Source organism: Mytilus galloprovincialis, chromosome 2 (genome assembly GCF_965363235.1).
Source record: "Mytilus galloprovincialis chromosome 2, xbMytGall1.hap1.1, whole genome shotgun sequence".
Classification (NCBI taxonomy): Eukaryota; Metazoa; Mollusca; class Bivalvia; order Mytilida; family Mytilidae; genus Mytilus; species Mytilus galloprovincialis.
In genome coordinates, this window is record NC_134839.1 from 36,076,484 (window position 1) to 36,092,979 (window position 16,496).

Sequence of the window (16,496 nt, forward strand, 5' to 3'; positions counted from 1 at the left end):
ACGGACGGACTGACAGACAGAGGTAAAACAGTATACCCCCTTTTTTAAAGAGGGGGTATAATTAGTTGAAAGAACATATACTGGTATCACATTTGAATAACAACTTGATATCTTAACATGACTTAAATGTTTTTCTATCTGATCATTTCAAAGCATATTCAGAATTAATTCAGCATACAATCTGTAACCACTGCAGACTGAGCCCTTATGGTGCTGTAGTTATGGACTTTGTGTCTAATTCTTAATAAAGATACAAGTTATGTTGTATGCTAGCTGTGGAACCATAGCTCATATCATAACTTAAGGACCACAAGAGCTACAGTTTGCAGCTAGTGGTATGTGAATTGGTTTCAAAATTTATATCACAATTTTCTAAGAAAAAGTGTTAGTTTACATCAGATATTGTATTGCTAGATTCATTACTCCTGCATAACAAATATTTTAAGTGGTCATATGATGTATAGTATTTATTTCATTGGCCCTTTTCAATTGCTCATAAAGAATTTGACATTATAATAAAAGATCATGTGATTCCTACAAAGTGTCTATATCACTTCATTTCAAGCCATGTACTGATTTCATGTCACTTAAAGCTTTATGACATTTCTTTATATTTTCTAGAACTTTATGTCACCTTAAACTTAACATTGCTTTTTCTCCAACCTAAAATCTGAAAAACATGCAATAAATTATAAACTACATCCTAATTTGCATATGCAAATAACTTTTTTGAACCAATGTATTTATTTTTTTATTTGTTTTAAGTACTAGATTAATGTTCCAAGCAAGTAAAAACAGCTGATTAGAAATATTATTGCCTTCTTTCGTGACACACTAGAAGATTAATCATTGTTTTATGTAGAAATATTTGAAAATATCTTTTTTCTAGAAGTCTTAAATTCAAACTTTTTTAGAATTTAATACCAAATTGCATGTTATGTTATATTAATACATTTAAAATAAATAAAAGATTTATTTTCTCTACATTAAAGAGATTCCCAAATTACAAATGGATTAGGGATAGTCCTTGAAAAAAAAATTGCCTGATCATCATATATCTCATTTTTATTGTATGTCTAAATTATGTCACACCTTTGGAAAATTTCTTGAATAATAGTGTTCAAAACAGGGAGGACCAACAACTTTACCAAACTCAGAATACTCTATGTATCAAACACGAGCTAAAAGAACTTGCCAAGGAATTTGTTTTTGCCCAGGCTGACAAGGCTGCTATTAATATCATTATTGTTTGACCTAAATTTTATATTGAAGTTCTGTAAAAGGAAATTACAAATTCACCAATATCCCAACTTTTGGAAAATGACATCAGTAACAAACATGAACTTTTAGATACCTCTTTACAAGCAGAACCAAATACAATGAAAGTTCCAACTATGTACTGGCTTCTGAAGCTGCACAAAACTCCTTACAAATTAAGATTTATTTCTTCTTCAAGCCATTGTTCAACTATTAAACTGTCTATTCTTCTTACTAGTACACTGCCCTTTCCTGGATACTGATATCCACATCTCTAACGGTAAATCAAAATACCAAATTTATGATAAAAGAGATGATTTTTCATTCATATTGTTAATTATCCATTTTTAGATGATAACATTTCATTGTCACCATCTTCTGGTTTTTATACATCTCAACTTTAATGTTCGATTCACTCGTGTAAGTAACATTTTTTTTAATTTTAATGAAAGAAATCTCTGTATTACTGAAAAATTGTTACACCAGAATTTTTTATATCAAGTGCACAAACTAGTCAAAACAAGTACTAAATTTAACATTGGTACAAGAACATCATTTGGATATATTAATCAACATGCAAATATCTTATATGTTTAGGAATTTCAAATCCAATCTTTTAAGGTAATATTCTTTACAAAGCACAAAATGTCGGCATACCTCAAAACCTAACCAAACCTTTAAACAGACTTATTCAGAAGGGATATAGTTGAGATAATGTTTTCATGTCATTATGACATTAAGGATTGCATATTTTGGTATTAACATTGATTCACTCCCAGGGTTTTTGCATCAGAAATAAACACATTTATTCTAAAACCAGTTCTTAGCAGTAACTGCATGCTAGTAGTACTTTGCTAATGTATGTATCATTGTCATTTTGCTTTGTTTCTTTTGTTACCTCGTCTAATATCAGATTCTGAATTCTTTTAAACCAAGTTTAACTGTGGTATTGCTGTGTGTTTCTTTATCTTACATTGTCTAGAGGTATAGGGGGATGGTTGAGATCTCACAAAACATGTTTAACCCCATTGCATTTTTTATGCCTGTCCCAAGTCAGAAGCCTCTTTTGTTAGTCTTGTATCTTTTTTTATTTTGTGCATTAATATGTAGTTGAGTTTAGTATGACATCCATTTTCACTGAACTAGTACACTTTATTTTTAGATGCCAGCTGAAGCCAACCTCCAGGGGTAGGATTTTCTCGCTGCGTTGAAGACCCATGTGTGGCCTTCAGCTGTTATCTGCTCATTGGTCGGGTTGTTGTCTCTTTGACATTCTCCCTATTTCCATTCTCAATTTTATCAAAGAATTAATTGTACAAGGCTGGTAGGTATGCAGACTTTCACAAATCCATAAAATCAAATATCCACAAAAAATAAATGAATCCACAGTACGTTTTCTATAAGAATATTTTAAGGGCTGAACATTGCCTTGCATCTATCTTTTAACATTTTCGAATTTTCAATATATACACATGTATACGAGTAGTGATGAAATTGAAGATTTTCATATTAACAGGGTTTCATGTAATACTTAATTCATTTCATTTAATATGTAATTCATTTTTAATTCAGTATTTCTATTTTCTACATGTCAAGCTATGGTTACATATCAATTTTTATGTTTCAAATATGATCCATTTTATGCAAAAATTACAGAATTACAAATTACAATGTTCTTCTTCCATAAAATTGAAATCAAAGAAAACTTTCATAAAACCGTGAAAAACCTAGTCTTTAAAACATTGATATATGACACTTCTGTAACAAAAACTCTAGTGTATGCAACATCAAACAATTCCTTTCCTTGTAAAAGCAAAAAATCTGAAAGCAGATGCAGTCATCAATACTGGAAAATTTCAAGATAAAAGATGGAAATTTGCAAAATTGTAAAAAATATCATCATTTTCTGACATTTGGACAAAATTAAGACTTGATTTTCTTACCTTTATTTCGCAATTGATTTCCGTATTCTCTTGATGCATAATGCCACTTTCCATAATTTGCCACATCAAAATAGCCACAATAATCTGGCTCAATGCAAGTATACATTGTGTAAAATTAATCTTCAACGTTGTGTCACTCTGAGTTCTCAGTCATCAATGTGAATTTTTAATGATATTAAATCTCGAATATCTAATGAACTATAAAAATTTCTGAAACTGATATTTTTTTTTTATATTATTATACATTTGTATTATACCTTCTAAAAATCCATCATATTAAAAGATAAATTATGACCGAAAAAATTATATTTTAAATTTTCCCTCCTTCTTAATCTTTTATGTGTGATCAGCTTGCATAACCAAAGGCTATGAAACTTATGAACAAAACTGTTATTACATGAAGATTCAACTTTACAAAATAAACATTAAACAGTTTTTTAACATGAAAATTTCATGAGATTTGTAAAAGATCTGAGTACTTATAAATTACACCTGACTTTTTAATGAAATTAGAAAAAAAGTTATTTCCACTTCAAATAAACTAAATCAATAAATAGCATGAAGAAATTGAAAATTTTTGAAAGATTCTCTGATTTTCACCTGATGCATGCGTCTTTGAAATTTAACTCTAGCAACATTTGAAGAAATAATAAATGATATTTAAGATCATGCTTTTGCGAAGGAATATGTCACAATTGTAAATTCAACAGATTTGTCCATTTTTGTTACTTTTTATGTTAAATTCTCTCCCAATGTTTTATCAAAAGACTCACAGCTTGTATTGTGTAACATACTTTCAGAACTTGTTTAAATATATGCAATCCAATAACATATACGGAAAGGAAAAATAATTTGAAAGTTTGTCAGTGCAGAATTTTTAAATAAATGTTTCCTTTTTTTCTTTATTTTTTTTCTAAATCAATACTACTTACATGTACTAATAATTTCTGATTTTTTTGTCAGGTTCATTTGCCTTTTCAATTTAACAAAAGGCACCTAGTTTCGGGATTACACAATATATATATATAAGTATTCAGACTTCTTTTACATTTCTAATTTAAAATTTTGTTAGTTTCAAATAATTTAAAACAGAACAAGCAAGACCATCATGACCATTATTATAACACTTAAAAATAATAAAGCCAATATACAAATGTATTTTAGGTTTTTAATTTGCACATGTTATTTAGGCTTTTTCAAAATGATATGCAAGAATCCTCATTTCAAAACTAGTATATATATAGATGGTAAAATGCAACAATTTTACAAAGACTAGTGCACACATGTTGCATTCAGAAATCTAAAAAAAATTACAGCACTTTTCCATTATAAAACAATTTTTAAGCATATTATCATGTTTTTTTTTTTAACTAATATCCAATCAAAATTGGCATAACATATTTGTCATAGGTGTACTTTGATGTAATAGTTTTCCAAGTGAATTTTTATCACAAAAAATTATATGATTAAAAATTACTGTTGGACAATTTAATAGTATAACTAAAAATTGTTAATCTCAGGCATATTTTATAAAATATGTCACCTTTTCACTACTCAATCTTTATTGAGCAACAATTTAGATATCAGGTCACTTTGCATTTTAAGTCTGAGTAATACTATTTTTCAATAAGCATTATTAGTTTTTAATTTTAAATTACATTTTTGAACACATTTATTAATAATACTGTTCTCAAATCATTTCAATTTTCATAGCATTAGTCTGTTCAGTATGTTTAGTGTGGTCCAGAAAGCAGTGCTTCCATATTTAACCAGGGAGTAAAAGATGAACTATTTGAACAGCTCACATACTTAGATTCCATTTAAACTTGTACATTTAGATCTATTTAAACTAGACTGGTTCAGTTTGGATAGATGTAAGTCCAATGCGAACGTTTTGAATCAGTCTATAATAAAACACCAAAAGAGGTAGTTAAGTTTGAATCGATCTAAAGTGAACAAATCTGGCTTTAAATGAGAATGCAGAGATCATTCCAAACTAGTACAATTGAATAGAAAATAATTTGTGCACATGTATGGCAGCAAATTACACTTTCAGTTTATTACACAATAGATAAATAACATCAAAGGGCTGCAAGTTAAAAAAAAAAAAATATACGAACAGCAGTATCAAAATTGAACTTGTAATTCAAGTGAAACAATTAATAACTTTGTCCATTATTTTTTTTGCGAGGTTGTGTATCAACACATTTATTTGATCAAATATATCTATTTGTACACCGAGTTTACAATTTCAAGAATAATAAGGTCAAATGGATTGCATTTTTACTGTGCCTGTGAACACACAGCGGTTCAGAGTAGACAGTGAACACACAGCGGTTAAGAGTAGACAGTAAGAGATCATTAGGATTGAAGGAAATATGAACGCTAACTGCTTTTATTCAAATCAAATCAAATTTAGATCGATATAAAAAGCTAGTGTGAACAGGGTTTTAGTAAAAGAAACGCCAACTCAAAAGACTCAAAATAAAATTGAGAATGGATATAGGGAATGTGTCAAAGAGACAACAACCCGACCATAGAACAGACAACAGCCGAAGGCCACCAATGGCTCTTCAATGCAGTGAGATACTCCCGCACCTGGAGGCGTCCTTCAGCTGGCACCTAAACAAATATGTATACTAGTACAGTGATAATGGACGTCATACTGAAATCTGAATTATACACAAGAAACTAAAATTAAAGATCATACAAGACTAACAAAGGACAGAGGCTCTTGACTTGGGACAGGCGCAAAATGCGGCGAGGTAAAACATGTTTTTTGAGATCTCAACCCTCCCCCTATACCTCTAGCCAATGTAGAAAAAACGAACGCACAACAATACGCAGAGTAAAACTCAGTTTAAGAGAAGTCCGAGTCCGATGTCAGAATAGGTAACAAAAGAAAATAAACAAAATGACAATAATACAGAAAAGAACACTCATCAACTCAACTTCAACTTGAAGTTCAACTTTACAAATGAATCAACTTAGCATTAGAATTCAAGCAACAACAAAACATTTGAGTAGAATTATTCTTTTAATTTTGAAGACTATGATCATTTTTAAGGGACTTGTATCATTTGGATTTTGTTTTATATTGTTTTGACATCAGGAATGTTTTGATCTATTCTTATATATATATAAACATGATAAAAGTGTTAAACTGGCCTCCTTAGATGCCTGCGAAATAGTGATACAATTAGGGAGGTGTTAAACCAAGAGTCTTTAAATTTCTTGAGTACATCGACTTAGCATGCGCAAAAGCATATAAATAACAAACGATTACATAATCTCTGAATTGGGATATTTCAATATGTACAAAACACTACTTCTATAAGTCATATCACAAACACATCTGACTTTGTAAGGTTTCAGAGGAGTTTAGGCTCAATAAAATTGGTCTCTCGCTGTAGTAGTATAGATGCCTACGTTCAATTAAATCTGAGGAAATACTATCCCCTCCTTTTAGGGTGGTCCATGTTTGATTGCCCTCCTTTATCTTGGCATGCTATATGATTATATGAGGCTTGGTGGCTGATATATGATATTCTTCACTGATAAAAATTTGAACATAATTTATCTTCTGTAGTAATGTTGGGAAAAAACTGAAACTTTAGAAAACAAAATTATCACAAAATAAACTTCAGACAAACAGTTTTCACTGCCTCTAACACTGACTAGGGACTCTTTTGAATCCTGTGTGTAAAAATCCTTCTAAATAACCTTTTAACCAATTAATGTATGTGAAAAATAGAGTACAAATAGTACATTGTAGATTACAAATACTTTTGTCCTTGAACAGTAGTGTTTAAGTTTGTACTCTATTCACTAGTTTATGTTTTTAAAAGTTGTTAACAGCAAGTTTTTAAAACATTTGCACAATTATCTTGTTTGGTGAATTTATATTACCTATATGGGTTAATTCAGCTAGTAAAACAATTAAGGCAGACATAAACTTTGTTTGTGCATCCAACAATGGGTACTCTCCAACATTGTAAAATAGAACATAATTTTGATGATCTAGTATTGCTGATCATTTTTTCAGTCTATCGTTTACTTATTATCTTCTATAGTTTTTGCCCAAAACACAAAAAAAGGGAAATAACAAGAATGTGTCCATAGTACACGGATGCTCCACTCGCACTATCCTCTTCCATGTTCAGTGGACCATGAAATTGGGGTCAAAACTTCAATTTAGAATTAAAATTAGAAAGATCATATCATAGGGAACATGCTTACTAAGTTTCAAGTTGATGTGAATTCAACTTCATCAGAAACTACCTTGACCAAAAACTTTAACCAAAACTTTAACCTGAACTTCGCACTATCATTTTCTATGTTCAGTGGACCGTGAAATTGGGGTCAAAACTTTAATTTGACATTAAAATTAGAAAGATCATATCATGGGGAACATGTGTGCTAAGTTTCTAGTTGATTGGACTTCAACTTCATCAAAAACTACCTTGACCAAACACTTTAACCTGAAGTGGGACGAACGAACGAATGAACGGACAGACCGATGAAGGCACAGACCAGAAAACATAATGCCCCTCTACTAGTACTATCATAGATGGGGCATAAAAATGGTCCTTAAAGTGCCATTAGTTCTATGAGAAGACAACTGACAATTTCATCTATTCTGACCTATTTTCAGATCTTATCTTATTGATCTTTTTTGGTTTTAAAAACTTATATCTATCTAATGTAGTTTAAAAATTTAATAGTATGGTACATCAATAACACAAAAATATAATCCAACAACAATGTGTCCAAAGTACACGGATGCCCCACTTGCACTAGCATTTTCCATGTTCAGTGGACAAAAGTCTAATTTGGCTTTAAAATTAGAAAGATCATATCATAAGGAACATGTGTACTAAGTTTCAAGTTGATTGGACTTCAGCTTCATCAAAAACTACCTTGACCAAAAACTTTAACCTGAAGCGGGACAGACGGATGTATGGACGAACAGACGAACCAAAACCAATTTTTGGACGTACATATAGAGGGACATGTATACAAATGGACAAGAGTAAAACTTAATGCCCCCTCTGCCACGGCTAGGCATAACAAAATAACAAGTAACAACAAAGCATACCCTGCCAACTTAAAATGTGTTCACATGTAGTGTATAAGGGTCTATAAGCAGAAACAATATTTTGATTCTTAACATTCAAAGTGTTCACTTGCCAAAGTCCAGAAGTCATTTTATTTTACACCACGATATATACTTAAATGTACTGTGATATGTTGCATTTATCATATAAAATAAATTCAAATCGCTGAACAACACCACTCCTAAATTTAATATTGAAATCTATCATTTTGATCTAACAAAAATATCTTAGTGTAAATAAGATACACAAACTCAGACTGACACTCTCAACCTCATGTGTGTACAGTTCTAATACATCATGTACATGATCAACTTCATTTTTGGAAATAAGATTTCGGTAATGTTTCACAAATGTAATCCTTACCATATATATAATCATGATAATACATAATCCGTCTTTTAAAATCTCCTCAAATTAAACAAGCTTTAAACAATAATTCCTGAAAACCGAGTAGTTGTCACAAATCAAAAACATTACAAAACCAGCGATTAGAATGCCTATGAGGGAAAGAAAGAGGAAGTGCACTTTTATTTTTTTTTCTTTCCATACCATTTACCTTGGAAGACATCTCTTGTATGTTGTACATGTTCAGGGTATATACTTCAGTGTCAATAACCTGGGCCCTTGGTCATAAAACTTTGTTGTATTCGCCAAACATCAAATTCAGTAAAATACATGTATAGATTTTTGCTCCTTCGATCCTTCGATCATGTTGAAAGATTGAATACATACATGTATCAGATGGGGAAAAAAATGTAATCCTCGTGATAAATCGTTGGAAATTTGAAATTCCTACAACATTCGTACATGTACATCATGTACATATATAGATATAAGAAGATGTGGTATAAGTGCCAATGATCCAATATTCCATCCAAATCACAATTTATAAAAGATAGTACAGTCTTCAACACAGAGCATTGGCTCACACCTAACAGCAAGCTATAAACATATAAAGGGCCCTGAAAATGACTAGTGAAAACCAATGTCTGATCTATTTTAATGCAACTTAACTGTTAAAACACGATTAAGAATTCTTCCCACAGTGTTTGTTTTCAGGAAGAAATTTAATAGTCAGGGAAATGATAAATTCATTGACCATCTTCAAACTACATGGACTAAAACTGCGTCATAAATTGAACATTTTTTCTACGGTTAATAATCAGATCACCCTAAGCTACATATATATCACACCAATGATATCTCTATTCCTATAGAACATAGTCAGACACATTTTTCTCAAATTCAAGCCTGAAGAAGAACTTACAATTTCGTATTCGATTTATTCAAGTTTTTAAATGTAAAATTCATTTTTGATTTTCAAATACCAAAGTGCAGTCTAAATATATGATAAATTATAATCATACTAAATGCATGTCTTTATTTTTTAGATAACTACATACTATTTTCTGTATCTAAAGTGTAAAATAAATCTCAGCTCTAAATAATGATCATACATTTTTTTCTTCTTCAAAGAATTTATCTTTTACTGGGAAATCCACATCAATAGTTCCTTACAAAAGCAAATAATGTGGGATTTCCAATGAACATGATTGTGATGATAAAAGATGTGCATTTTGTAATAAAAAACAATATAATAACTGACCACAAAAGGAGATTATGCTGAACTCATCACTTAAAAGCAACATGATAACATGCATGATATAATTGTAAATAAAAATTAAGATAAGACTTGGAATTTCCAATCATATTAAAGTTTAACGCTCATTCTAATTTATTGATATATATGCTCTTTCGTTTGTCTCTAAAAGTGCAGAAAAAAAAATTAGAAAAGAAGCAAGATGGCATCATGACTAACCGACTTTTCATGTCGTCATTTCATATAAATGAATTCTACTGTAACAGTACATACAAATAAATACATGTCTAAAGACATGTTAAACACGAAATATAGTATAACAATTATGATAATTTTCGTTTTTTTATTTCATTTTTTTTTTTACAAATAAAACATTTCCTTCTTCAACAAAGTTAACATGTTTATATAATAGAAAGTACAAATTTTCCTCTAGCAATATGTACAAAGTGTCATGTTAAATAATTATTTTCTATATTCATACATATTATAATAATAGGATGCTATTATTGCTATATATGTAAGGCCTTTATCTCAGCCATATACTGTGGATTCATTTTACAATGTAAATATAATGGAATTTGATGAGACTGTCATCAAAGTGAGAGGGTTAGCGCTATAAAACCAGGTTTAAACCACAATTTTCTACATTTGAAAATGTCTGTACCAAGTCAGGAATATGACAGTTCTTGTCCATTCAATTTTGATGCATTTTGTTATTTAATTTTGCCATGTGATTATCATGATTATGGACTTTCCGAATTGATTTTCCTCTAAGTTCAGTATTTTTGTGATTTGACTTTTTTTTCAATGTATCAGGTTTATTTTCGTGGGTATGATTTTTTTTGGATTGAGGGAAACGTTATATTTTTGGGAATATTTGATTTTGTTGTTTTGGCCAAAGTCAGCACAGGACCTGGTTACCTATGCCAGTATAGAGAATTATTTCTTTGAACACCTAAATTTGTAGTTATTACAGTCCTAAGCCATACCATCTTTACCCACAAAAGCATGAAAACTCAGTATCTAACTATCAATAATGAACCTGTAGTAACTGGAGGTTAAATACAACATTTGAGTAGGATGAAAAACAAATCCAATATGACTTGAAGAGTTACTCTTCAATATTCCAGAATGTGAAAATATTTATATGCAATCAATTTAAAAGACATTTTGTTGCTCACCTTACTCTATTTGCATATTCAGCTAAAGGAAACCATCAAACATTGAAAAAGAGAATGAAATTATGACAAAAATCTTGCTTTTGTGGGTAAAGTTTTGTAGATCTTTGATTCCTGATCATTTAATCTGTTTAGTTTCTCTCTATCTATTATATATTGCTCAAAACACGACATATGGCAAAATCAAAGGTACTTTATTCAAATGATTTACACCACGTGACTTTGTCCCTTTTGATCAAATTACTTCCCTTAGCTTAAGATTAAAAATATAATTTATTTCAGATTTGCAGATAATCTAGTCCTTTTTTTACATGTATCTAAAACTAATGTATCTTTATAAACTTCCTTTGACGAATATTTACAAAAATTTTGAGTAATTCTAAGGGAAAATGCTTAAAATTTGACTGTTTACTAAATGGAAAGGTTGAAATCATCGTTTTTAAAAGAATTTGGTCGAAAACTTGAGAAAGCAGGTAAGTTAAAAGTTAACTTTAAAATTCAACCTACAAGATGTTTCCCTATGTGCAAACAAATCATGAACAATATCTTCTTGCATATATATGTATTTCTGTTTTCAATCTTGCTATTTTACGATTTTCCCTCACTTTATTTGATCTTAAATAGCAATTATACCATGGTTACGCTTCCGATTTTTAAACTAAAAAGGCCGAATGATTTCAGAGTAGACAATGTTCATTTGTACACAGACAGAAGCCAAAAACGTACAATTCACCTATATATATGCGAAAAAATTGTTCATTCGACATAGGTATTGGCATACTGGCATTTTTATTTATGGAGCTTACCGGTATATAATCCTATTGTAATGGCTGTCGTCATTATAAGGCAAAATGGCTGCTATGCAAATTAGCAAATTACCCCAAATTTTGCCATCTGAAACAGGGTAAGCAAATTCTCATTTATAGGCAATAACTACTCCTATAAAGAGTGAAAGTCTTCTAACTATATCAGCAAACTTAGATTTGTTAGTGTCTATTTATCTATTATGATTTTATAATTTTTAATAATATATTAGGCAAAACGCAATAAAAATGTTGACAATCATCATCAAAGGGTAATAACTCAAAAAAGGAGTTACAGACGATTTCTTCCATATTGTCTCAATTGTAGATCTTCTCATGTTGATCATCTTTTGCTTTTTAAGTTTCTATCCATCTCATATAATTTTTAAGAGATATTGAGGCATAAACGCCTAAAGAAAGGTAAAAATCATCATCAAAGGGCAATAACCCAAATATGAATTCGATTGACTATTTCGCCATTTGGACTTCTTTGAAGAATTTATTTTGCTGATCATTTAATAGGTTAAAGTTTCTCCCTTCCTGTAGGATAGACAAAAATTGATAAAATTTGTCATATAAGGGCAATTACTCTTATGAGAAGTTGTTTGACAGTTTTCACATGCATGAACAATTCGTAGAGCTCAACATTTCGAATACTTTTGTCCATTGTCAGATTTTTTCTATTTATAAAAAGTTTCAAATTAATAGAGTAATAGACAAAACTAGCAGTTAACCCTATGTTCTATTTTTAGTCATATCAGCGTTCTTGGTTGGCAAGCATGGTCATTGGACACAATTCTAACTAAAATTGTTTACAATAAAAGTTCTCAAAAATGTAGTAACAAGACCTTATTGATTACGTTATTCATCAACTGTTTAAAATGATTCAAATATTGTAAGAAATTTATTACATAATTCACACAGGTGCTGTGACTTCTGGCCTTATCTGAGCTGAAAGCTAGCTTTAGGTACATGTATAAATTATTTCCCAAATCTGGCCCTTGTCAGTTACTGTACTTTAAGCTAAGATGCCAATGACTGATACATTACACTGTACAATATAAATCTTATTTTCAACCAATGAAAAGAAACACATTGTACATTGTTGTAGGTGCTATATAACCTCAAATGGACCCCCGTCCATGGTTCATAAAGCACTATACATTTAGTATGTAACTGCTCATTTTTAGAACTGGTCCAGTACAGGTATATATGACTCCAAATTATGAATTTTCTTTTCATTAAATTGAATAGAAATTTCAAAGTAAATATTGAGTAAACAGATTTTTATTGTTTAACTGCACATAATTCTAGAAGTCATACAGCAAAACAAACAAATTTTTACTGAACTTTGCCCAATGTCCGTGACCTTGGGAATGACTGTAGATATATCTTGAATCAAGATGATAAAATTATAAAAGAATCATCATTTTACATGCAAACTCAAAGTACAGTGTTTCTTTCTGATCAACCAGAAATAATGGTGTACCTTCTTCAATGTACTGAAATATTGGCTACTACAATTTTATGCAGGCTTTCAAAATAACAATGTTAAAACAGTGCAAAAGACATAACCTTCTTCAGAGTAATGTCCAAAGTGGATGTGTGAACAGAATTACAATAGAGAATTCATTCTACTGTAAATTCAGAAATTATTGAAATGATTTTTATTATTGCAAAAAATACAACAGGGTTAAAATCGCAATAATTTAAACTCGCATATTGAAATTTTCCTATATAAATTAAACAGGTTTTTTTCCCTCAATATTGCAAAAATTCAAATCGCATTTAAGTCTAAAATGACAAAATCACACTAATTTCGGAATTTACAGTACTCTCAACAAATATTTAGTTATTATGAGAATGGATTCATATTGGTAATAGTTGTTTAACTTTACCATCATAAACAAAAGTGTTTGATGAAATACAGTCATGTATAGGATAGTATTTAGAATTTGTCAAAACCATGAAACAATTAAAGTATCCATATATATATATATATATATATATATATATATATATATATATATATATATATATATATATAAGAATAACAAAATGTCCAGAGACAAAGCACAAAAAAAAGTTCCCTAAGGAAATTGTATTATATGAATTCTAAACTAGCCAGGCAGGTATGATAATTTAAATCAATTGAATTTGAACAAATATACCTACATTTGTAGTTACTGAATACCATCTACATGTACTGTAGGTACAATGGGATTTTTAATTACAAAGCTGGTTTCTTAAAAGCTAAATTAATACTAGCTGGATTGGATAAAATTTTATAATAGTAATGCAAGAAGCTCATTCAGGATGCAGGGGTTTCATTATCTTTCATGTTGACTGGTACTTTCCACGTTTCTAGGTGGTACTTTTCAATTTATTCCATGAAAATCTTATATAAAAATTTCTGGGTACCGCCTCCTAATGAATGGCCTGACTGGATGAAAAATTATTTGATTGCTAATATACAGGAAATCACTACACATAAATACAGAATTCCTGAACATTAGGCTGGGTTTCATTAATACATGTATACAAACATATATTCAATACATTTTGATGGGTTTCATTTTTATACATGTTTACAAAGATAAATTCAATATACATGTAAATGTGCTTCAAACATTTATTAATTACATTGTTTTTATTTATGTTGTATTTCCAGAGTTGTTATTACATTGTGGGTAATTAAATTTCATTTTGTATTTGTCTATTAATTCAATACACAGATTCATCTTTGTAAAAAGGGAAATAACTCCTACAATCCACTATAAAGATACAGTAACAGTATTAACAGTAACAGCATACATTGTATGTAGTATTCTACTAAAAATGAAGATGAAAGCACAGACTATTTTAATTTCTGTTTTGAATGCATAAACATCATTTCTTGAAAACATACATCTAGAGTTTAATAATAATAAAAGGGGGGTACTTATCAGCGATGAACCGGTATACAGATCATTATTCTACTTTTGTATCCTGTCATTGAGGACATTGTGTGATTTCACAAATAAAAAAAACCATTATTGATACTTGAATGTGTTCAGGCTCTTATTTACCATACCTCATTAAATTTTACATAAAATTCCCCCCTTTGAGTACCTCAAACAAAAACCGACATGGCTTCTCTCTCCCATTTCCACCCACTTTCCATACTTCCGCGAATTTGTCAATATTTCGTCTACACTATTATTAAATAAAACTAACTCGTGTTTTAATCACACTTTGATACATTACGATGAATCCATTACACATAGAGTTACCGTGTAGATAAATAATACACAAACAAGCTGCGTTGTTCCCATGACCCCGGGGGTCGGTACATAATCGACTTATCGTCTGCACATTGTGTACACGTGTCTATAATGTTTACATCCGTATGTTTCACTTACCTTTGTTTTGTTTATATTCCCTTTTCTATTATTTTTTAACAATGTATTATGTCTATATTAAAGTAAATGACTTCCCGTCCCTGGTATCGTACGTCTGGGTGGGGGTTAATTTTCCATATATGGCCGATCGATCTACGTCACTACACTATAGTTCCTCGTGCCTTCATATCCCGACCCTGATTGGGCAGGATACCACGTGAATATTTGCTGTCGTGGGTAGGAACTTATGACGTATTTCCCCAGGAGGGTGTGGGGGTCATTAACCGGGGGAATTCAAACAAGTTTAAGCGGATTATAAATACGACTTATTAAGAAGGTCTAGGAAGTATCAACAACTGATGGGTAAATAATTAGTTTTTATAAGAAAAAAATGAAAGAAGTAATTTTAGAATAAGTTAATAATAGAAATAAAAAATTCCAAAGAGCTAGGATATTTATATCTAAATATTGAAGGATTCATGTATATTGCTTACTGGCCTTGGTAAGATGTACATTTCTAAACACATCCTACAAATAGGATCTTAATCTTCAATTGGTCTCTGATCAAAGATCATGAGTTATACTTTTATACGATATTTTTTTACTGAATAATTGAAACTTTTTGAGAAAAAAATCGTATTGTTTTCTTGCACAAAAGTAATTTAATTATAAATTTCGAACTAGAGAGAAGTGCAAGCTTGAATAATTTTAACTGTATAGTGTCAATCATAAGACTCATTGGCGAATCCAAGGAAAAGGGGGGGGGGTGGGGTCTGGGGGTTGGACCCCCCTATTTTTGTTGGCTGAGCAATGCATTTGAAGTGGGACATATAGCTGGAACCCCCCTTTATCCTGGGTTGGGGACCCCCCTTTTTTAAATGGCTGGATCCGCCCCTGAGACCACAAAAAAAATAACTGATAATTTTGCCTGTTTCTATCAAGGAATTGTATAGTAATTCAAAAAAGTATATAAATGTTTACATGTATATGAACTACCGGTAATCATCGAAAGTATAGTTATATAATTTATGCAGAAAAATGCAATACATTGTAAATCAACAAGCGTTTCATCACTAACTCAGTTTATGGGTTTTTTTTCAGTTGCCATATACATTTGGAAACATAATTCTATATAATTCAAATGAAAATTGTATTGTAAATACCTATTAAAACTGTCGATCGATTCAATAATTTAATCCCAAGACTTCATATAATCAT

The 16,496-nt window shown here is 30.4% G+C and overlaps 1 protein-coding gene across 3 annotated transcripts in view; it reads right to left on the minus strand.

The window, feature by feature from the left end:
- Nucleotides 1–15,519, minus strand: part of LOC143063484 (NGFI-A-binding protein 1-like) — a 37,048-nt gene extending 21,529 nt beyond the window's left edge. The window contains exon 1 of one of the 3 annotated variants that reach the window (XM_076235665.1): nt 15,300–15,519. Coding sequence is in view for 1 of the 3 variants with exons in the window: in XM_076235663.1 (XP_076091778.1) it covers nt 8,681–8,705 (25 nt within the window). In the remaining 2 variants the exon portion in view is untranslated. Of the gene's footprint in view, nt 1–8,680; nt 8,721–15,009; nt 15,144–15,299 lie in introns of those variants that run through there. The other 2 variants (XM_076235666.1, XM_076235663.1) reach the window with 2 other exon arrangements.
- Between the last annotated feature and the right edge of the window lie 977 nt (nt 15,520–16,496).